This window comes from Corvus moneduloides, chromosome 4, assembly GCF_009650955.1.
Source record: "Corvus moneduloides isolate bCorMon1 chromosome 4, bCorMon1.pri, whole genome shotgun sequence".
NCBI lineage: Eukaryota > Metazoa > Chordata > Aves > Passeriformes > Corvidae > Corvus > Corvus moneduloides.
In genome coordinates, this window is record NC_045479.1 from 40563869 (window position 1) to 40586272 (window position 22404).

A 22404-nucleotide genomic window follows, 5' to 3' on the forward strand; every position below is an offset into this window, starting at 1 on the left:
CACCATGCCTTATTAATAGTTATATTTTACTCTGGCTCTTAAAATCAGCTTGGTTTCCCTCAGTCTTTCATTATAGAAACCTGGACAAGGCACAGGCTAGCCATGGTAGAGTAATCTGGACTCTGGCATTCATCATGCTGTTGGTCTGCCAAAACAGGGGCTTATTTGACCTTCAGAATATGGGCAATCTGGAAGGTCTGAGCTTTTGACTTAAACATCATGCAGAGTGAGTCCTTTAGCTGCATCAGGTTGATAGAACTTATTTTTAATATGTGATATTTCCTGTTATTTTCAATTGCTTTCTGCTATTTTGAAATTATTTTATGAACTTAATAAATCCATTGTTAAAATTAAATGTGCATGCACACAGCATATACGTATCATGATAGATCTGAAAATGTTGGCAATGTGCTGGTAATACAGAGAAAAATTTAATAATTTCATCACCATTACTGTAGTCTTGGGAGAAAAAGTTGAAGTAGAATTTTCACACTATGCAAAAACTAAATCCATGTTTATTCTTCCCGCAGTTGTGGCACGCAATGAGTCAATGCTGTCATTATTTCTAGGAGATTTAGAGCCAAAGACATTGTGAAGGTACAGCTGTGAATTCCTAAAAGAGAAGGATTTCTAGTTAAAAGGCTTGGGAGATTTGTGCATAGGAAAATTAAAAATTATTTGTCTGCCTTCTTGAAGGTTATGGGGTATAATTTTTCCTGTATGCCATACATTCATTTGTATCTATTTCTCTATTGCTGTATTTTCCACAGGATTGCAAAAAGCTGATTCAGACATGGACAAAGTTGAATGTAGGCAAAGATGTGGGCAAGCAGATCTAATAATTACCATTTTACAGAATTTGAAGAATGCTGCAGACAGTGAACTGCTTGCCCTAAAAAAGCTTTGAGATTAAGTAGGACCCAGGAGACACTAGCAAATAAAGATTGTTTGACAGGTTAAAAGCCTTGCTGTAAAGAACCACATGCATGGATAGATGCTGTCTGGAGCACAGAAGGTGGCCTAGGCTTTAAGTGAGCTTTAAGTAAGACAAATATGTATATATTGTTTTGTCAACTTGACTTCTCTTTTGTTACTATGCTTTGTTCCCACTCCTTAAAAGCGCACAGCACTTTATTTTAAAAGGCTCTTACTCTGCACTGTGTTCAAACTTGTCACATCTTCAAAAACAATGAAGTTTTGCTGACAAGTGAAGTTAGTCTGAATTATTGCACAGTCTCTGTTGGATATATTGAGTGAACTCTCCCAGGGCAGGGGCTGAAAGTAGGACAGTATTTCACAAGGCCATGAGGAAGGTGCCAGGTTTATAGCCTGACTCTTGAAAGAAGTGCAGTCTGAAAGATCTGTTTTTCACTAAGCCTGAGCTGTGCCCATTTGGACTAATGTGCGTCATTTGGACTATAAATAAGAGAGAAAATCCCACTGGCATGCCAGTATAAATGCTGTAGTCCAGGAAGCCAATTGCCTTTTGTCCCAAGGAGGCACAGTGGTGGGCAGCCACAGCAGTCAGGAGTGTGGTGCTGTAGCTTCAGGGCATTGTCCGAGAGCCACAGGATATGGCTTGGCCCCTTTTCCCCTTATCAGCTACTGCTGTCTTCCCAGCCCATCTGGGAATGGGCAGCTGAACCAAGGGTAGAGAATAAAAGGTAATACTAAGGTAACTGATGCATTTTTAAAAGTGTTTTTCCACGAAAAATTAATGCCATCAGGTTTTCTGTCCCTCAGTCTCTGCCTTAGCTCAGGTCTTGCTCCTTTGTTAAACTCCCTTTTCCAGTAGCCTTGTTGAAAGTTTTATCATCTTGTTGGCATTGGTGTGCATCTGTCAAGATTGGCTCAAATATTCTTGAGGGATGCTGATTTAGCATTTACCAGTGTTAAAGTAATTGAATTTATTAATTATTAAAACTTTGTAAAGAAAACAGTTTCAAATATATTTTTTCCCCAGAAAGCTAATGTATGGCACTTTCATACAATGTCAACATGCAGCAGTACATCAGAGCTACATACGTGCAAGAAGGACAACAAAACCTTCCTATGGACAGGGGTGTTTGTAACAAAATTGAAGCTTGAATATCTGGAAGTGCTTCCTGTCAGTGATATGTGTGTCACTTAGGAATTTCCTTTGAAATGAAAAGGTTTATAGCCTCATCCTCTAGAATAAGGTTTTCTGCAGAAGTTGTATGTACAGAAAAATCCCAGACTGTCTCAGAAAAGAAAATAGTTTACATCCCCAGTTTCTTCAAGCTTTTTTGTGCACCAAGCCTCTTCAGTTTCTAGCTGCTTTGGGTAAGCCTCACACATATCACTTATGTGATGCCTGTATTGTTTCCATAAACAATAAACAGCAGCTCAAGACAATAAAATGAAACTCAAGTTGAATTTTAAAATTATGTAACAATTCAGTGATGATTGTGGTTTATGGCATTCGTGCTTAATGCTTGATGCTGTATAAACAAAAAGACATATTTATCAGATTTGAAGTAGTTTGTGATTGGAGTATTATTTAAATAGGATTACTTCTTTATTAGATAATCCACTGAAGTGAATTTCACCATATGCTAATATCTCTCCAGAGACATTTTGAGCTTTTTGCAGATCCTGCATGTTTTAAGTGTTCTTGGAAAGTTCTGCATTTTCATGAGCAAAATAGCTTCGGGAGGAGATCAGAGTACTTAGCCATATAGGAAACCAAGCATTTCCATTCAGGTGCCTAAGCACAGGCTTAGGAAATTAACTTTGCACAAGCAAACTTGGAGGATATTCAGATCATTTTTCAAACAGTCAAGCTTTCTGAGGTATTGCAAATATCAATATGAAATGGATTCACAGTTATGCATAATTACAGTACCCTACTTCTCTTGCTTCTAGATTAAAACTGAGCTGTTACTGTAATAAGTAACCATATAATTCAGAAAAAAGAGAATTAAATTTACATAAAGTATAATAAAATTGAATAAATTTTCACTTTAGAGAGACAACACAGTTATTCATTGGTACTATAACTGTTAAAATTAAGTTTCTGAGAAAACCAGAGACATGTCTGCTAAATGTGGAAAAGAAAATTACCAGAGGAGTTATTCTGACTCTTTCTTCTCATAATTTTTCCATGTCACACACACCAACAAATGCTATTTATGGAAGCATTTGAAACCTTACGTTTTCTTAATAAAGACTCCTGGAGAGTACTGAGCACACAATTTGAAAGGATTAAGATTAAATATGTCCATATTTGTCCTACTTGGAGCCTAGTCCATTAATGACTACTTTATATGCAATGCTTTAAAAATTTGAGATAGTTCTTAGCACTACTTCGAAGAGCAGCATTGCCATTTCAAAAATCAAGTCTCATTTGAAATGAGTGAAGCCATAGCTCTCAAATGAACTCGAAAAATTATTATTCCTCTGCACCAGTAGGAGAAATTAATGCTTCCTTTCATGGTTGGAGTTCCCATAACATATCTGAAAGGTTTAGCATATGGGCAAAGCAAATTGTTGACATTTTGTTGTTTCATGAAGCATATACATTCAAAATCTGAACATTATACATCTGGTGAAAAAGGCTAAGACAATTTTGTCTCTTTTTTTCAACAGTCTATAGTCCTTTATGCTCTGACACAGCTGTAGTGACATTGTAGTAACCATGAATGTTCCAGGATGTTAATTTTTCTCTAAACTTTTGCATTGTTTAAAAGCAAATCTTACAAAAACATCCTCCTTTCCCAGGAAAAATACATTCTCTGAGATACTTTTTCATTAGTGTTGTCAGAGCAAGCTAGCAAGACTGAATGATTATGTAGCTGGGAGTTTGGGTACTCCCTGTGAATGTGAGATTGGGCTTCGAGTCCCTGGTCCAGTAAGTGTTTCAGCTTTCTTACAAAATGGAAGATCTTTAACAGAAGGATCTGAGTTAAGAGGAGAGTCAGTTGCTGCAGGAATGGTCCTAAAAGTCCTACCAAGACTCTTTGTAAGCCTTCCTCAACTTCAGAGCTTCTATAAACCACAGGCACCAGTGTATACATGTTTATTTTTATCTGTAAAAGCCTCTAGCTGCAAGCAGTGGAGATAGTAAAGAATGCTGTACCTCAGGATTTACCAACTGTCACTGGTATGATGCTGTGCAAAGAAAATATGCTTTTAGATAAAGCTGAGCTTTATGCCATTTAAAGATAAAATTCAAGATAGGTTTCAGATATAGGAAGTATGAGAACCTGTGGTATTTTGTGCTGTACTGGTAGGATTTATAAAAATTCATGGCTTTTAGTGAGAAATACTCTTCTTTATAAAGTTAAGGAGCAACAAATTTCAGTGAATGGAATATTACAGGTCTAGGAATGTCTGAAGTAACAACTGTGACTCTGGTGCTTTTATTTTTTGAGGAACTAATCTTGGGAATGTTCTTTTCTCAGATGCAACCAATCCTCTTGACGATTTGTGGTTTTGCCAGTCTCTACCTCTGTACAGATATGTGATTCTCTGCTTGTCTGAAGTGCATGCTATCCCAAATGGTGCAAACAGCAACACATGAAGTTGGTCTTACTCCTGTACACTGAGACAGCTGAAGGTTAGCCAGCTGAAGATGTGGTGTGCTTCTTTCAGGAATCTTGGGACTTAGCTGGAGATTCTTCACAGTGGGGAACACTTGAGGAACACCTCAGATTTCACTTGCTTGGGTTCTGAAGTCTGCTTGGGACCTACATGGTCATGCTCTAAAATGGTTTAAATTCAGTTTTTCCTTGGCCAAAGAAGAGCTTGTTATATGGTGAGACGTAAGTAAAGCTGTCAAAGAATGGAGAATGAAAAGCTGAAAGATGGAAACTCTGTTCGCCCTCAAAATCCTTTCACATCTGCTGTTGAAAAAATTTAATACAGCTTTCAAGCTCCTAAATATTAGAAAATTCTTGTGTTTGAAATATTTCATGTATGAATTTGATGCCACATTTGATGCCCTGCTCCCTCTAATGCAGGTTTTGCAGTAGGAAAGCAGGTGCAAATGGTGACATAGAGCTGAGAACAGGCAATTTTGTTGGAGAGATGAGGTACAACAGTGAAACATCTTCACATTTCCTCTCCTTGTAGGAGAGGCAAAGTGACAGCCACAGAGTTGTTCAGGAGCTGTTCCCAGTGGGCTGGGAAGAAGCTTCCCCTTTGTATCAAACAGGATATAGCTGTGCTTAGTCACCTTCTGGGGCCACCTGGTGCTACACAGGATTTGGACACATTTACTGGGTTCAGCAGTTATCGCATGGACATGTGGCAGCAGCAGTGAAGGAAACACCCTCTAAGCCCTTTTGAAGATTTGAAGGTGGGAGTGCCTGTAGGCTTTACCACATCTGTAAATAACATTCTTGTGTCAATAGCTTTCACAGCCCCCAAGAGAGACATGAGAATGGTTCAGCGGTTATAAACTGCCTGAAACATTGAATGTCTAGACGTGACTGTTGAGGAAGAATCTTTAGGCCTTCCTTTTATTCCTTCTTGGAATAAAAAGCCCCCAGTTGGTATCCTTCAAAGGATATTAAACTAAAGAACAGCAAATACCTAAAGATTTCATATGGTCATTTTGCTGACACAGTACCAGGCACTTTAGATATATATCTGTACACATTGTCCAGTGTATTATCTTTCTGGAGTTACATTACTGTTCTTTGTTACAGTCTTTTGAGCCTTTAGTCTTGGACACATGCTCCACCTCTGTATAGTAAGAGCAATGCAGAATGATATAAAAGGGTCACAGCATGGTCCCTACCTCAAAGAATGAATCATTCAGTTACAGGATAGAGATACCACCAGGTTAAAAATAGGGAGGAAAGTGCCAAAAAAAAAGCTGTTCATCTGCCACACAAGCAAAAGGCAATAAACCTACAGTAATAGCTATAAGCAGTAGGGGTACTTGCCTGTCCACCTGATCATTATCTTTTTAGTCTTTAATGGTATGCAGGGCTTTGAAAGGATGATGTGTAAGCTACGGTTACTGGTGTTTGGGGCTGTTTCACGAGGGCAAGTAAAAGGAGAAGACAAAAAGGTCATTTTGCTTTGCTGGTTAAGAATCGTAATAATCTACAAGGTGTCATCTCTGAGATTATCACTTGTGTTCTGGCAAGGAGTGAATTAACACAGTGTTCATCTTTCACTATTGCACATTTACAACTGTAAGAAACACGCAAAGTATGAATTTGGTGGAAAATGACCCCTGCCTCTTAACAGCCTAAGAGAGTTGGTTTCCTGTAGTCACTGAGTGGAAAGATCTGCTGGTATAGCCGACACCTTTATATGACCTACTGACTTGCTGAAATTGTTTACTCTGTTTGATTTTCTAGCCAGAGAGAATTACGGGAGGGAAAAAAAGCCAGTGGTGTAACAAAAGCAGCTGCATAAGTGGATGGGTATAGCTAAGCTGGTAGGGAATGTGGCCACCTGTGGAGCAATTCCTTCAGAAGCAGACAAGAACTGGTGCTCTGAGTGGCAGAGTTTGCACCTGTGTGTCCAGGTAAAGGCATTTCTGTGCTTTGAAGTTGTGCAGTTTGGCCTGTGAATTCTTTATGGACTGTGGCTTGCTCCCTGCTGATGATATGCTACTATTAGGCGTGTAAACAGGTGAGATTTATGCTTCTGAATCTAGCCTGTTTCTCCTTCTACTTTGTATGTGTGGCATCTTAAAATATATCACAGCTTTTCCTCATGCTGAGTTATTATCTCCTGTTTGTAGGGGGAATGCTTCATATTCTTTTGCTCCTTTGCTTTTTCAGTGTGTTGGCTTGCTGAATTGAGTTTCATCTCCAAGTCTATCTATCAGTGCTGGTAATACAAAACTCTCCTGCAAATCCCCCTAGGCACTGCTGTCATAAGACATTTTTGCATTTTTTAAGACCCTCCCTGCTAACTATAGAGTGGATGAAGGCATCAGGATATTTTAATTTGATGATCAATTCCTGTGGCCACTCTTGCAACTTTGTTAGCATGTACAAACAGAGTTTTTCCCCTGGGGCACCAAGAATGGTGTCTGACATTTCAGGGCTGCCAGGTCTTGTCTCTCTAGTTTCTTTAGGGTGACATATTTCTACATCTGTCTAATCTTTATTTTGCTTTCCTGTCTCAGTTAAGCATCTCAATAAGGTTCAATAACAACTCTTTCTACAGTTGGTTGTGTTTTGTGTTGTGTTTTCCTTTGCTCCTTGGACTCCTTTATACCTATTTCTACTTATGTTTCAGTCTGATTTTACTGTTCAAAGGGCATTGGAAGAAAATTATTTCCAGTTCTGAGAACAGTTTACCGGTCCACCAGGGGCTCATTGTTCTTTCCCAGTAATAATAGGGCGTATTTTGCATTTACAGGGGTTCAGAAGTTTATGAAGAAACTTTTTTGGGCCCTCTGTTTTGCTGTGAAAATCTGTGGACAGATTAAGAAATCTGTCCTACAGTACCCAACCCGTCTGATAAGCATCTGATAAGATTTCATTGTTAATAGGCTTAAATTAAAATACTAGCTTGCTCACATGTGCAGTCTTAGCTACTTTCACCTCTGCCAGTTACATAAAAAACATTTTTGCTCAGGTTCCCTAGTAAGTATTTGAATGTGCACTCCCCTCCCCTCATTGGTGTTGTTAACCAGAAAGATTTGCAGACTTGTCCTGTATTCTGAACTCAGAATAACCACAGGTACTCCAAGCCCAGTGCAATATTGGGAAAATCTTCCGGCATGAGAGTTGAGATGATTTACTCATTTGCTCAATGACAAAGATTCAGTGGAAAAGGTCTAGTTGGGAAAATTCTTCTTTCCTTTTTTCCTGTCCCTCAATCTGATGACAATAATTTGTAAAGTCTGACTAGTAGTGGACTGTTTTGTTCTGTAAATTGATAGATTTTTCATACATAGGGCATACATTCAAATAGAGCCCAGAAGTCATCACTATCCATCAGTTGTAGACAAATTCTATTATGTTTCCTGCCCACTTTTTAATAGAAAAATGTGCGTCTCACACTACGTGGTGTCGTGTTCAGCAACAGCAACTAAGTAATAATGGGTGGGACATATAAGCCACATGCTCAGTTTCTTTGTCTTAAGCCTTGTCTTGAGTTGAAGCTCAGTGGCACCTCTTCTGTGAAAGAAAAAAGATCAATGCTTCTTCCTTCAGAAGCTTTAGTTCAGTCTTACTGTATATTTTTTTTCTTTATTTCAGGGGTTGTATATTCTATATATGCAATAATATTAGCTTTTCCACTTACCTCAGATGGAAGGATTGAGGCTTTATATACTTTCTTCTTAAATTGTGTACCTGGATCTATGTTAATATTTTTTCCATGCATCTCTATTTCCTGTAGCTGGCAGCTTTATTTTCTTAGCATTTGTGCTAGGATGGAATATAATCAAGCCTGTTACTTTTCCGCTTGTAACGTTGTAGTCCTAAAACAATTGCAGTTCATTTTACCATAGAAAACACAATTATATTGACTGTTGTGCTATTTTACCAATACATATTCTTCACTAGTTGCTGTATTTTCATCAAGGTTCATGGCTATAAATAATTATTTTGCCTTTTCCTTTTTTTCTTTTTAATTAATTTAAGCTTTTTGTTGTTGCAGCTGCCTAACAGTAGCAGACTTCATTACAGAAGTTCTCGTTCTAAAAGATAACCAGCTCTTTCAGTCACTTCTTTGAGACCTGGTTTTAAATTAAATTATGCTGACCAAACCCTTATCTTACTGGTATAAAAATGGACTGCTGTCTTTGATGCAAGTTTCTAAAGGAGTTTGAGACCTCGCAAGATGTAAAGAGTGCAATCAGCAAAGGATTATGTTGTCAAGAGTGACAACTGAAAAGAAAAGATGGTTCTCCAGAAAAAGCTTATATGGTTCTACTTGATCTGAGGATGTTGTAACAGATAATGTTACATATAAGAGATAGTCAAACAGTCTTTGATTCCTCTACTCATTGATTGGTATTTAAGTGTGTGTTCATGCACATGCTGTAAATGCATCGGTCATTTGCAACCTGAAGGAAAATATCACAAAATATCAAACAGGAAGATTTGTGACACTTTCAAGTCTTTGAGCACTCAATTAAAGGGAAAGCAAGGCATAAGCTTTATTTCTTCTGATTCCTTTCTTTTGATTGAAATAATAAAATGCCTATACTATTTCTTCTATTCACATTTCTTTCCTGCACTTATAGCTTGTCCTTTTTAAAGCTACAGTATAGTTGATTGCTCTTGAGAGGGATGTAGAAGTGACTCAGTTTCTGCCTAATGCTGCCTCTAATTGGTGACTCTGCTCATCCCACCATTTGTGGTCTTTTATGCACTCAAGTTGATTAGTTGGTGTTCCACATAGCCTCCTATTTAGACACAGGCAGGTACAGTGCTGTTCTTTAGGCACGAATGTGCCTGGCCTATTTGGCAACAGCTTTCTGATGTTTTCCCCAATCAATCGTTACAAAAGAAAAGGAACCTCCCACTGACAGATCCTAAAGGAAAAGGAGTGCGTCTTCCCAGCCAGAATATTCAAAAGCTTCTGGAAGTCTTTTACTCCTGAGCAGGCATAGTAACTCTGTCACTCAAGTCTTTGACATGTGAAGCTTCTAAACATGAGAAAAGGGAAATTTCTATCATTATGTTAAACCTGAAAAGGTCTTTGTAGATCAGGCCTGTCATCAATGTGTTACCTCCAATTGGAGTTTTAGCACATCCTTTTCAGCTCTCCTATTCAGAGCCTTTGTCACTGAGTTCTAAACATGACATTGAGCATTGAATCAGCATTCAAAAATACCCATCCTCGTCTGGTTCACAGCATCTCTTGTGATCTTCACTGCTAGTTCACACAGTATTTGGATAAAAAAATATGTTGTTTTTAACATTATATTTAACAGTAACTGGAGGTGTTGCTTGTTTCTGTTTAGATGAGAGTCCTTACACAAAATCTGCAAACCAGGCAAAAGCACCTGATGGAGCACTGTCTGTGAGGAGACAGAGTATTCCAGGTAAGACTTGCTTTGCTTTTTGTAACACCTAACTTGTTTTTGAACAGCAAGGTAATACTAAACAAAATTCAGCTAGTTATAAAAAGCAAATGTATTATGGTTGCTATCAAGCAACTCTATAAGGAAGCTTCCATGAGAGCTGCAAGGACTTAACCACAGTTAGGTTGCCTCAAGCTTTTGCTGTGAAGAACATCTCCGTATCTCTGTCTTTTGCAGCAGATTTGAGACACTGAGCGCTACAACCTTTTCATCAGAGACTCATATATTTTCAGGTCCTCTGAAATCTGTTCTTTGATATCTGGTTTTGATAATAGAGGGAGATTGGCTCATATTTTCCACTACTGATCAGCCAGGTTCAGAAGTCTAACAGAGAAACACTCTGCCAGAATTCTTGTCTTCCTGTGATTTTCTGGCACGCATAAAATCACTTGTCCATCCTTTTCTTTTGTGTCATCACATCTCACAAAGCTGGACCATTAGAACAATGCTTAGTTAAAATAAGTGATCTTTGAACCTATGTCTCTTTTAATTACTTCAGACAAGTCAAAGTTTGACATACATATTATATAGCAATCTAAAGGGATTTTCACCTCGAGTAATATTTTAGAGACCTTATAATGAAAACAAATGAACGCTGACAAAGGTTGCACTCAGGTGGGATTACTGATGTTGCTGTTCTCACCTCAAGCACAGTAACCTCTGACTCGAAGAGAAGATGCATTGGAATAGAAATCAGAAGCTGTAGGGTCATGTCACCCAGCTTCTAATGACTAATGTTAATATTACTTGTGCTCTATGGCTTTATTATTGAACAAAGACACACGACCCACAGAGAGTCTGTGGATGGGGGATGGAGCTCAGACCTTTGCCACTGTTAGGCCCAGATCTCATCCCAATAACTATAGTGAACAGCCAAAGCACATTTTGTGGATGCTTTGTGTGCATGTTTCTATGCGTGAGAGAGAGCAAGCTGGCTTATTTAGTGTTGCTTGTAATGAACATTCTTGTTCATTCTTGAAAACATCCTAGTGATTTAAATATTGTTATTTTTATGGTGGAATAACGAAGATTATAACCATTGTGAAAAGACATGAGTACAGTGTCAAGTGTGCAGTTATTCTTCTAAGAAAATATTTAATTACACAAGCATCAACCAGATTTTTTTTTGTCCAAGTCAATACAAATCAATATTCGTTGTTCTTCAGAGTGAATGAAGACCTCTATAGGGTACTCTTCAGGTAATGCTGAAGCTCATAGGTCAGTAATATTTATGGTCTTGGAAGTGTTCAACCTTTTGATTTTTTTGCTGTGATCTTAGTAGTTATCATTTATGGTGTGGTTACTGTATTTATTAAACACTTAAGCTAAGGTCTGAGAACAGATTGAAGTTCATGGTTTCATGTGACATTTTGAGAACTCCTGATGATTTTCACTTGTGTTCTTTAAAGAGAAGGTTTGATGAAACTGTACCAGTACAATTTTTCTTCAGAGCATCTGATAAGATTAGGAATTTCAAGTGTTAAGTAATAGTCATCATGACTAATGACCATTATTTTGATTTTTTTACAATTTTGATGCACATTCTGGAGTTTTTGAGAGCATTTCAGATAAATTTTTACAGTGTGCTCTGCATATATCACAGTTTATTTTGGGAGATAATACGCACAAGTGTTTGGTGAGATGTGCTTTGCTGTATTTCAGGTGCTCTGAAAACAGCTGACCTAAGCTTATGTATATTCTTCAGCTTTTACTATTGTGATGACATTTATCTGAATACCTTGTTCCATCTCTAGACCTTAGGAGCCCCAAAGGATAAATGGGATTGAGTTGGTTGGATATTTTAAAAAGTTATAATTAAAGTTCTTCATGCCCTAGCAAATTCCCATGGTAGCACAATGGATGTTGTGGGTTTAGATACATAAATGGCTTTGCAAAACTAAGTACTATTTTGAGAATTAACTTGAACATTTAGGAGTTAACTGAAGTTTCTGAAAATAACCTATAAACATTTATATCACTTGACACCATGTTTTATATATGAGATAGCACCTTGTAAATAGCTTCTATTCCTGCTTGTCTGTGAGCATTTTATTCACATTATGGATTAGTCTTGACACAGATGCAGAAGCATCCCAGCTAGCCAGTTTTGTTTGGCAATAGGAGGTGCACTATTGACTAGTAGCATTAATTAGTAGAAGACCAGAAGCAGTACAGCTGCTTTTGCTTGGGAGCAGGATCACACTTCTGATGTTATTTAGGTCAGCTCCAAATAGCTTTTGAGTTGGAAGGTGTGATGCAGTGAACCCAGGAAATTCTGCTGGACCCAGATGGGAACATGTCAGCTGGAGTCAGTAATCCTTACATGGAAATCTTATCCTATATGGAAAGCATGCATTTCTATCCCCCCAGATGGTATGCCTGATAACACATCACATTCCTGAACTGCTGTTTTTTCAAGCTTGAAATGGGAGTACCTTTGACAGTATAGCTGTCTATTCCACTTGATGCTCTGTCATTCCTAAGACATGGACAGCAGATGTTCTATTCCCAAGGAATGCTCTGCCTATTGAATTAGCCAAGAGAAGACGTCTGGGTTTTAGCAAGGTAATTGACTGTATGCAGTGTTTTGCAGAGGCTGAACAGTCTGTGAAAAAAATACTGGTGAAAATACACAGCCTATGTGATGTAAATCTTCCAGCTTTAATGGGATCATGGTATCTCCTTGTGTCTGGTGAAAATTCCTTCTCATGACATTTGAATTCACTTTTCACTGCTCCATCCTTTTGACGACTAGGAAAAAGGGAAGCTTTTGTTGCTGTGAGACCTGAAACTACTGTACCAGCTGTAAACCCCAAGAGGTGGGTTTTATCCTTCCATGTGAAACTGTATTGAAAGAGCAGTATTGATGGGCACTGACTGAGTGCACAGAGAAGTAATGTAATTCTGTAGAGGTTACATGGAGCTCAGGCTTGGTTTATTTTACAGGCAAAAATGTTGAAATAATCATTTTATAATTAAAGTCAAATGAGCACATACTGTGAGATCAGTGCACTGAGTTAAATTCCTTTCATCCCCAGAAGGAAGGAATGGATTAAGTATCTCTCTGGAGCAGAACTTGCTTATTTGAGATGCAGAATGCATTATTCATGTGATGAGACTACATGTCACATTTACCATGTCTTCACATGGTGCAAAATCAACAAGCAACAGATCCTTTCAAAGGGATTTACAGAATTGCTGAAATTATAGTTAATTCAAATTATATGCATTAATATAATGCAGTTTGAAACTTGGACTTTATTTTGCATATGTGTAGGTGTTTAGTTACAGTTATATATACATTATTGTTTGAAACATTAATTAGCTTCACAGTCAGAATTTCTTAACTTAAAAGTGAGGCTTGAGGTAATGCTAGCATGACAAGCAGCTTGAAAAGTCAGAAATAAACAGATTTTCCCCTCTAAACATTTAAATTTAGATGGTCAATCAGAATATAACGAACCCTGATTGCTATCCTGTCCTTACAGAAGCCAAGGGAGCGAGTATATTGTACCCCACTGAAGAAACTATCACTGCAGGACTAGTGTTCAGGCACATAAATGAAAACAATGTGTTTCAGAAGTCATGGGTAAGACCCTTCCCTCAGAATCACAGGTGCAGTTAAAAACAACTCTTATTTAAAATCAAGGTATTTGATAGCCAACCTCTTGAAACCCTAGGTTTAGATGGCCGTAGTTCCCACTGAGTTCCTGGACTGAGGTTTCCTGGATTTGCCAAGGGTCCAAGCAGTGCCCAGCCAAGGGCAAGTCTTAGGTCAGTAGCAACTGAGTCAAAGGTGTCATCCCTGGATCACTTATTCTTGCAGGAGCTTTAAAAAGGACATCAAATATTCCTGTGGCACTGATACAACATCAAGAGTTGATGGCACTGTTGAAGAGGCACTTTGAAGTCAAGGAGACCTTAGCATTTACTTCAAGATAAGCACGTTCCAGTGGTGTCCTGAATATGGACATGCTGAATAGCTCTTCCCATGCTTTCCAAACTAAAGTCAATCCCTCTTAGCTGTTTTAACAACATGGGTAAATCAGTCAACAGTAGTGCTGTGCAAACGGTTCATTTTATTCATCTATTTGTTCTTTTTCAATTCACTTACTGAAAACTGGGGGCATGGAGGGAAAAGAAATGACCTGACACAAGAATAAAAATTACTCCTTTGTGAAGTGAAAATAAGACACCACAAATTTAAAACCAATTAAAATATTTCCTAGAATCTGCACCAAAAGTTTCATTTTGTTTTTAGTCCATATTCTTTGAGTCTGAAAAGTTACTGTTACTAAAAAAAAAATAGTAAAAAACACCACAGTTTTTAAAGATTAAATGTTTCAGCTTCTCAGTGTTTGATTTTTGTTTTGTTTTTCAGGAAAAGTGAATTTGTGCTCAATGTAGTTGACACTAAAAATTTTTTGAAGTCCATACTTCTTCCTTCTTGTGTCTAGTAACCTAGACATGTGCACTGTCTCAGACTTCTGGCTATCTAAAGTCTTGCTGCCTGATGTAGTCAAGGGCTCAGAAGAACTATAATGTGAGCTGTACATTCATAGGGACAGCTATTTGAATCATCTGTGAATTCAGAGATTTTCTTCAGCTAGGATGATTGCAGTTGTGAGCTGTCTCTTTCCTAAGTAAATTCTTGTTCAAGAAACTGGCACCAAATAACAAAGAGACATAGTGGGAATATTTCCTCAAACAGAGGAGTTTTCCTGTTCTCTGGGACAGAAGAATAACACAGCTGCCTGCCTTCTGCCCTGCTCAACACACCTAGCAGAAGGCCCTTGAAGTCTTGTCCTCATCAAGTTGCCCAGTCCACTGTTTTTTCGCCTCCTGTGTAGCCATTGTACTCCAGCTCTGCCTGCCTCTGGGACCTTCCCAAGTCTCATTCCAGCCGCCTTCTACTCCACGGTGATAACGGATCTGCTAAACAGGCAAATTGTCTGCATTTATGGTGAGAGTGCATGCCAACCTTTGGAGAGACAAGCAGCAAAGACTAAACCTAGATGTTATAAATCATTCTTTGGACATTTTCTCCACCAACAGGAGCCTCTTTCTCTCTCTAACCAATTTTTTTATTATTACTTTTCATTTGCAAGTTTTGTACATGGCTGCAGGGATGTACTAACAGGTCAGTTGTTAAAATAGGTCACTGTACTTTAAAGGAAAATTGTCGAGACTTTGAAGTCTGCAATTAAAGCAACTAGATTTTTCAATTCCTTTGTACATGTGTAAATACTGCACTTTCTTTCCACATTACCTGATTCTTTGAAGCATGCTGTAATACAGGTTTTGTATTTCAGCACAGTGTTTGATCTCAAAAACAGGTGTAGCAATCAAACTGGAGGGAAAACAGAGTGAATGTACATCCCTGAGCACATCCTCTGCAGTGGCTCAAAATCTGGAATTGCTGTTAGTAGATGTTTTGCAGCCTTGTTTGGGGGGAGCTTGGTAACAGGATTTTAATGCCAAAATAAAATGTTAAACAAACATAATTTTAGGGTAGGCTGAATTTTGAACTGCTTAGCTAGAAGGGAGCACATGCAAATCAAAGAAGCTTAAAATGCCTTGAAAAGATAATATTTACAGAGCTGATACTAAAAAAGTAATTACTGTATGATGTAGTGTCTTCAGTAATTGCTTAGGACACAAAATATTCCTAAGAGAAGTTATGAAATACTAAATTATTGTAATAAAACCAATAATTAACATCCTGGAAATTTTCAGGGTCTGAAATATTTAAATACACAATGTAAATGTCATTAGAAAGGAGTAGGGCAGTCTTCATCCTGTCCTTGGCTCTGAAATATTTAAATACACAATGTAAATGTCATTAGAAAGGAATAGGGCAGTCTTCATCCTATCCTTGGCTCTGAACACATAAAGGAGATGTTTACAAAAATACAGAGGTATGCCTTTTTTCCTTTCCCTGATCCACAGCCTGCTGTGCAGCAAATGTTCTTATTCTGTCTCAAGCTGCACCAAATCTGGCTTTCCTGAGGGGTTTGTCTAGTGCCCCCAACTGATGAACTCAAATGTAGGTCAGCTGGAAGCTGAGGAATTTTAAAGGCCCTTCTTCTTTCTTCACTATGATTCTTGGATTTTTGTAACATCTAGAAATGTCTGTTTAATCCTGAAAATAAAAATGTATTACTATCAGAAAGCAAGCAGAGGTTGTGAAGAAATAAGAAAATAATTGAGTTTATGTGTATGTATAGGTGTATATATATATAAAAATACAAAAGTTCCAGCATCCAGTCTAGATTAAAGGCAGAACGTGATCCAGTTATGATGCTGTTGAGTTGCCAATATAGAATTGTATTAGCTGAATTTAAGATCATGTGTGCTGTACCTCAGTTTAAATGTGGTAAAGCTCTGCACAGCGTAATAGTAGAATAGATGGAGTGCATTAATTTTCTGTTGCAAGATAATCTCAGAAGAAAGGGAGAAATCTAGAAAGTAATACAGAGAGATAAAAGGGTTTAAAAAAAAAAGTCCACATTGATTGAAAAAAAAATTAGACTTCTGAAGTGATCCTGGGATCTAAGTTCCATTAAATGACGCTGCTCAGGAGGGAAGATGGCTCACAGGTTATTCCTGTAGCTCAGCTCTTAACAGCTGAGCCAGGTTCCCAGTGACTGACAGATGTGACAGATGGATGATCCATCCCTGTGGGTACATGTTTACCTATGTGCAGACAGAGCTCCAGAGCCAGTTTTGTTTTCCTTGGTGATTAATATGGCATTGGCAAGACAGTGAATGTTCCAAAGCAGCTGTTCTCATGCCACAGTTCACTTGGTCCAGTTCCTTCAGGCTCCTCTGTGAGTAAAACAGCAGAAGATTTAAATGATCCCATTATTTTTTGACTGAGTGCTCCTGAGATCAGCAGGCCCCTTTGCCTCATTTGCTGTAGGGCAGCCACCTTCTCAAGCTATGTTGCCTGACTTGTGCAGTCCTCAGTCACTTTTTCCATCCTTATCAAAAGAAACCTGCCTTGCCTTTGACTTCAGCTTCCCTCAGATTTCAGAAGCACTCTGATGTCACAGATGCAGCACTGTGTTACCTCATCCTTCGTGCCCCACCAAAATGTGAAATAGTCCTCATTGGCTAACTCGTTTTGCAGAGTAAGAGCATGATTTTCTTGAGAAAATCTGTCAAAAATCATCCCTGACCTTTTTCATAGTTCTTATGGTGAGAAAAAAGAATTCATTGCAGAAGTAATACTTGAAAATAAAATGTATATCAGTAAAAGCTGGGTTAGTAATTTCAAGTAAGTGTCTACAAAAGCACTTTTTTCCCTCAATTTGCATTTGTCTCATAGACACTTACTTTTACTATGTACTTTTTAAAATCAGCACAAAATGCCACTGAAGAGATTTTAAGCATTTAGAAATCCATTAGCAGTAACCTCTGCAGGCACAGTTATTATGGTAACGAACTTGGGTGATTTCTGAGCAGAAGCAGGCGTTTTGACCTGTGAAATGCAGATCGCAGGCTAGTAAGCTTTTCTGCACTTGAAGTGTTTATGGTATCTGCAAAGTCATTTGCTGATTTTCATGTTTGATGAGAGCCTACAGTTGCTGTATCATTTAGAGGCTTCCCTGTGTGTTTGTTTAACCTGCTGGAGGTTTATCAAATGGTCTGTGAAGCAGCTGCAGAGCTATATGTCTTTTCCTTCCCACTGACATTGGAAATTCCTGAATTTGGTCTCACATACTTAGTACTGAAGATTTCTTTCTTGTCCTTCCTCCTTTTCATCTAAGAACCTTTTTTGGAATGACTTCATATTCATGTTTCATACGCAGATAAACTGAAAAGAAATTTGTCTCTTGTAGAAAATTAAAGGTCACAAGTTCTTACCTAGTTGAGATTGCTGATGATTTATTTATACATATTCTTTACAGGTCTGCTACATGCTGGTGTTTTTCAATACTGAAAAGGATTAGAATAGAGAACAGTCTCATTTGACTCCTTTTACCATGAAGGAGAAAATGTATTAAGGGCAATACTGTACATGAGGAACATGCACTTCAAATATCCAACTGATACAAGGTCTGAAAATTCAACTGGCTTGAAACAATTTTCCCTATTCACACAGCCAGTAGCAGGGTTTGTTGCTGATGGTACCAAACACCTTTATTCGCGTGTATTTGGATTTAATTGCATATAGTTTTGCCAACCTTTAGCATTTCAAAGTAAAATGTATTGATTTATTGCAGCTGCATTTTCTTTCCAGAAAAATCAGTTTAGCTGTATGTAGTCTAGGCTGATGTACCATATAGTATCTATAACGTCATTAAAAAGCCTGTCTCAGCAATTCAGCTGTTGTACACACACATTTTGGGGCAGGGACAGCAGTTCCGACCGAATTGTTCTGTGCTCAGCCAATGTGCTTGCAGTGTGTGCATGTGCATGAACTCCTCTGGCCATTTATTAGCTTGAAGCACAAGTCCCTGGCACCTGCCTTCCTGTCACGGTGATACCACAGATTTTTTAATGGAGCTTGGAACCTGAAAATAGGCTGGGAAGCATCAGTGTATCTCCTGAGGTTGGGACTTCCATCTTCCAGGAGGATTGTTTTCCTGCACGATTCTGGCATGCTCTCTAAGCTCCACAAAGGGAGGATACCCTTGTGATGGTTTTGTTCATTTTAATCGAAGTGTTGGTGATGTCTGTTGAAAAATTTATTTTCCTTTAAGGGTTTTTGTTAGAAGAGGAAGCATGCTGTAGAGGACGTGTGAGGAGAGAGAAACTAGGAAGAAAAGAAAGATGGTCAGGGACTAGGTTTGAAAGAGGAGCATGGAGAGAGTCTCTGAAAGAGACACTGGACCAGCTGGGTGAGCTTGGAAAGAGGGAAGAAAACTGTATGCTCTTTAAAGGTCATGGAAAGAGGTGCCAAGCACAGGGAAATTTGTAACCCTGGGATTATGCAACTGATCAGAATCCCTTCCTGGCTGAACATAAAATTTACCAATCCCAATAATCACTGCTGTCTACAAGAAGTTGTAAAACTTTGTTTGTGAAACCGGACTGACTGTCCCTTGTGGAATACAGAAGCCCATTACAGCTACTAGAGGTTCTTCTGGGCAACTGAGAAGCTAAAATTTAATACTGACCTCTTGAAAAATGTCTGCATTTTCACAAGATAGCAGAGCTGGGCTTTCTTGGGGCAAAAAAAAGAGGGTATCTTCAGAAAAATGCTTAGTACATGAGAAGAAGATCCATGAGAAACACTCAGGTTCCCCAGTCTGCTCAGAAGTAAGGAAATGTATTAAAAAATTTTCAGGCAATATCTTTTTCTCTGAGTGGAAATCTATTTCAACATTCTTCTCTATACGGTTATCAGTCCTGTATTGGAGGAAAAATGTGTATTCAACAGAAAAAATTTCTCCATCATTCATTTGAGACAATCATGGATCCAGTATCTCTAGAGAGGAAGAGTAAGCAGTAAATCCATGTATACAGACCGAGTCAGTGGATTCAGAAGGGACTGAATAAATTAATTGCCAAGAGCTTCATATGTAAATGTTACAAAAACTGAGAAGCATTGTATGCTCCAGTGTGACACTACTGGTCGAGGGACTATGACAGGACCAGACTGGGCACAGTAGGCTGGCTTTCATTCTCTCCCTAAATGGGACCTCATTTTCTTGCTTTTACCAAGATGGAGCAAGTTTAGATGGAGTGTTGATCTGAACCCACAAGGGCATTGCTTTCTTTCAAAAGTCCTGTGTTGCACAATTCTGTAGACAGAAGCATATGACTAGCAAACAAAATCCAGGCTTATTCCTTTAAGGTCTGGGAAGTTTTGTCTGATCTGAGAAGTTGAAGATCATTTTTTTATCATTTGCCTGCCTGAGTCTTTTTGCACTTAATAATTTCTTACAGTTATAGATAATTAACTTGATGTTTTTAATGTTCCTAATGTATTTTCTAATACCTCTTTAAAGGACTTAATGCATAATTTCCATCTGTTCGGGGTTTTTTTAATATCCCTTTCAGTTTCTTAAGTGATTACCATTTCAGGGCATGAAAATAGCAAGGAAATAATATACCATCTACAAAGATAACACCAAAATATGCTACCCCAGATCCAGATAGTAGTTTGCCTCTTCTTTTCAACTGTATTAGTGGTTCAAAGCTACTCATTCTCACTCTACACCTTGACTTATACATAAAAATCTTAATTTTTTTTGTTGTTGTTATAAAATTGTATGTCCATTTTGCCAATATGAAATGGCTCAAAGTATTTTGTATGGATGGAGAAAAGGTTGTTTCTTTGCTTGTTTGCTTTATAGCATTTTCATGCTTTCTATTCATTTCTTACAATCAAAAGAGGAAAAGAGATTCTGGTGCTCATGTGCCTTCCTCACCACATCTGTGGTACGTGGGGCAGACAGAGATATGATGGCATGCCTCGTAGTGGCAGTAGAGTAAAACAAGTGGTTTGGTTTGTGTAGGATCTGGTAGACCAGAAGTTTATCATAGCATCAGTGCAAACTAGCTTTTGTTTCCTTGCTATTTAAAAGTGCAGTGGTAGAACAAAGAGCTTGTCTGTTCAAGTTTTGATGTATTTATTGTGAATTTATGGGACCAAAAGAGGTATTTGTGACTGTCTAAACTAAACATACAACTTCCTGGAATTTATTTGTATCTCAACTTTTATTTGAATTATATTTTAGAAGGATATTCAATTTATGGTTGCCAGTGATACAAAACCCATCACAACCTTTTGTGGTTAGACTCTCTGCATTTATTTTTAGTTTGAGTATGTGCAGCTTTAACTTCACCTCAATTGTAAGGAAGAGTTGTTTTCCATCAAAATTCGCTTCATCCTTTTTAGTCGCTTCACTATGAAGTTACCATTTAATCTTCCCTTTGTTAAAGTAATCAGCTTGTGCTTTGGGGGTCTTTGCTCCCAGGCATTTTTCTTTAACTGTTGTGAAAACTCTGCCATGACTTTTCTGCCCTCTTTTTTGTTACTAATAATCTTGGGGAATTGTGTCAAAAGAAGGAGATAAAGCATCTGAGTGACAGTTACTACTTCACTAGTACAAAGGTGTACTAAGTACTGCTGTGTTAAACTGTCTTCTTTATATATTCCTGGTTTGTATTAATTATTCTGGCTAGTGAGAGGTTTGATCACCTGGGAGGGCTCCCAAATAACTTTCTGGCAATTTTAATTTCATAATTAATTTACTGTGCATGTGTTGGGGATTTTATGTAGAGGTGCACACATCCATTCACATCTCTTACATTGGTAGAATAAGGTACTTTTTTAACTTCATAGGTGATACGCAGGCTAGGAGAATGCAGATATTTATCTTTTTTGATTTATTGTCCTTGTCCAAATTGCAGATGTCTGTCTGTCTGTCTGTCTGTGTGGTTTGGAGAATCTACTAATGTTATGTGCTTAGACACATAAAGACTGCTCTTCAGTAAAGTCTCCCTTATTACCAACCTGAAAAGAGTACAAGAAAGCAAAACAAGGAGTATTTTAATGGGGGAAAATAGCAACAAGGCCAAAATCAGGAGATTTCATTGCTCTTATTCACAGAAAACATTGGTAGAAGGACACTGTGAATATCAATCCAAGCAGGAACAAATGCCAGTCTTTAATGCTAATTGATTTTATTGGTGAAGCAAAACGAGCCCAGCTTAGTAGTTAACTGTGAGACGCGGTTCTGCCAAGATCTTCTTCCCATATTAGATGACACTGTGACCCTGAATACTTGTTGGATAAATGATACAGAAAATGAGGATTGACCTTTGAGATACTAAAGACCCAATGTCATAGAAAAATGAGTCACGGGTTAGAGCTGAATTTTAGATATCACTGCCGAACAATGAGTGATCATAGCTGGTAACACAGTGTGACTATTGAACCCCAAAATATTGCTTCTGTAAAGGAAAGTGAGAAGTAAAAATTGATAGAGGTCATACAGGGAAATCATGCCATTATACCAAGTCTGCAACAAAACGGACCAAATCTATCAAGAATGAAAATGCTCCCGTACAATTAGTAATTTCTAAATAACTTGTATTTAACATATTCACATGGGAATAAAAGTGTGCTCTTTCAGAAAGATTTCAGATTTAGTTCTGGAATTGAAAGTTTAACAAATATGTTTTAAAGTCATTACAAACTTGTAGCTACAAACCCAGATACCTAGTAAGGAACTTCTGCAGTTTTATGATAAGGACGGTACGTAACTGCTATGAGGCCACTAAAAGCCAAGAGCTTTTTCCTTAGCCACTAACAAAAGGTAGTGGTGCAACAGAGAGCATATAGTGGATGAGAACATCTATCCAATCATGGAGCTTGACGTGCTTAATTACACACCACAGAAAATAATAGGAAAGCT

The 22404-nt window shown here is 38.0% G+C and overlaps 1 protein-coding gene across 10 annotated transcripts in view; it reads left to right on the top strand.

The window, feature by feature from the left end:
- The window catches only part of GRIP1 (glutamate receptor interacting protein 1), a 323862-nt gene that overhangs the window by 206575 nt on the left and 94883 nt on the right, over nucleotides 1–22404 (top strand). For 8 of the 10 annotated variants that reach the window (XM_032105201.1, XM_032105209.1, XM_032105198.1 and 5 more), the window contains exon 2: nucleotides 9911–9991. The exons of the other annotated variants lie outside the window; for them this stretch is intronic. In XM_032105201.1, the coding sequence (XP_031961092.1) occupies nucleotides 9911–9991 (81 nt within the window). The remainder of the gene's footprint in view (nucleotides 1–9910; nucleotides 9992–22404) is intronic. 10 annotated transcript variants of the gene reach the window in all.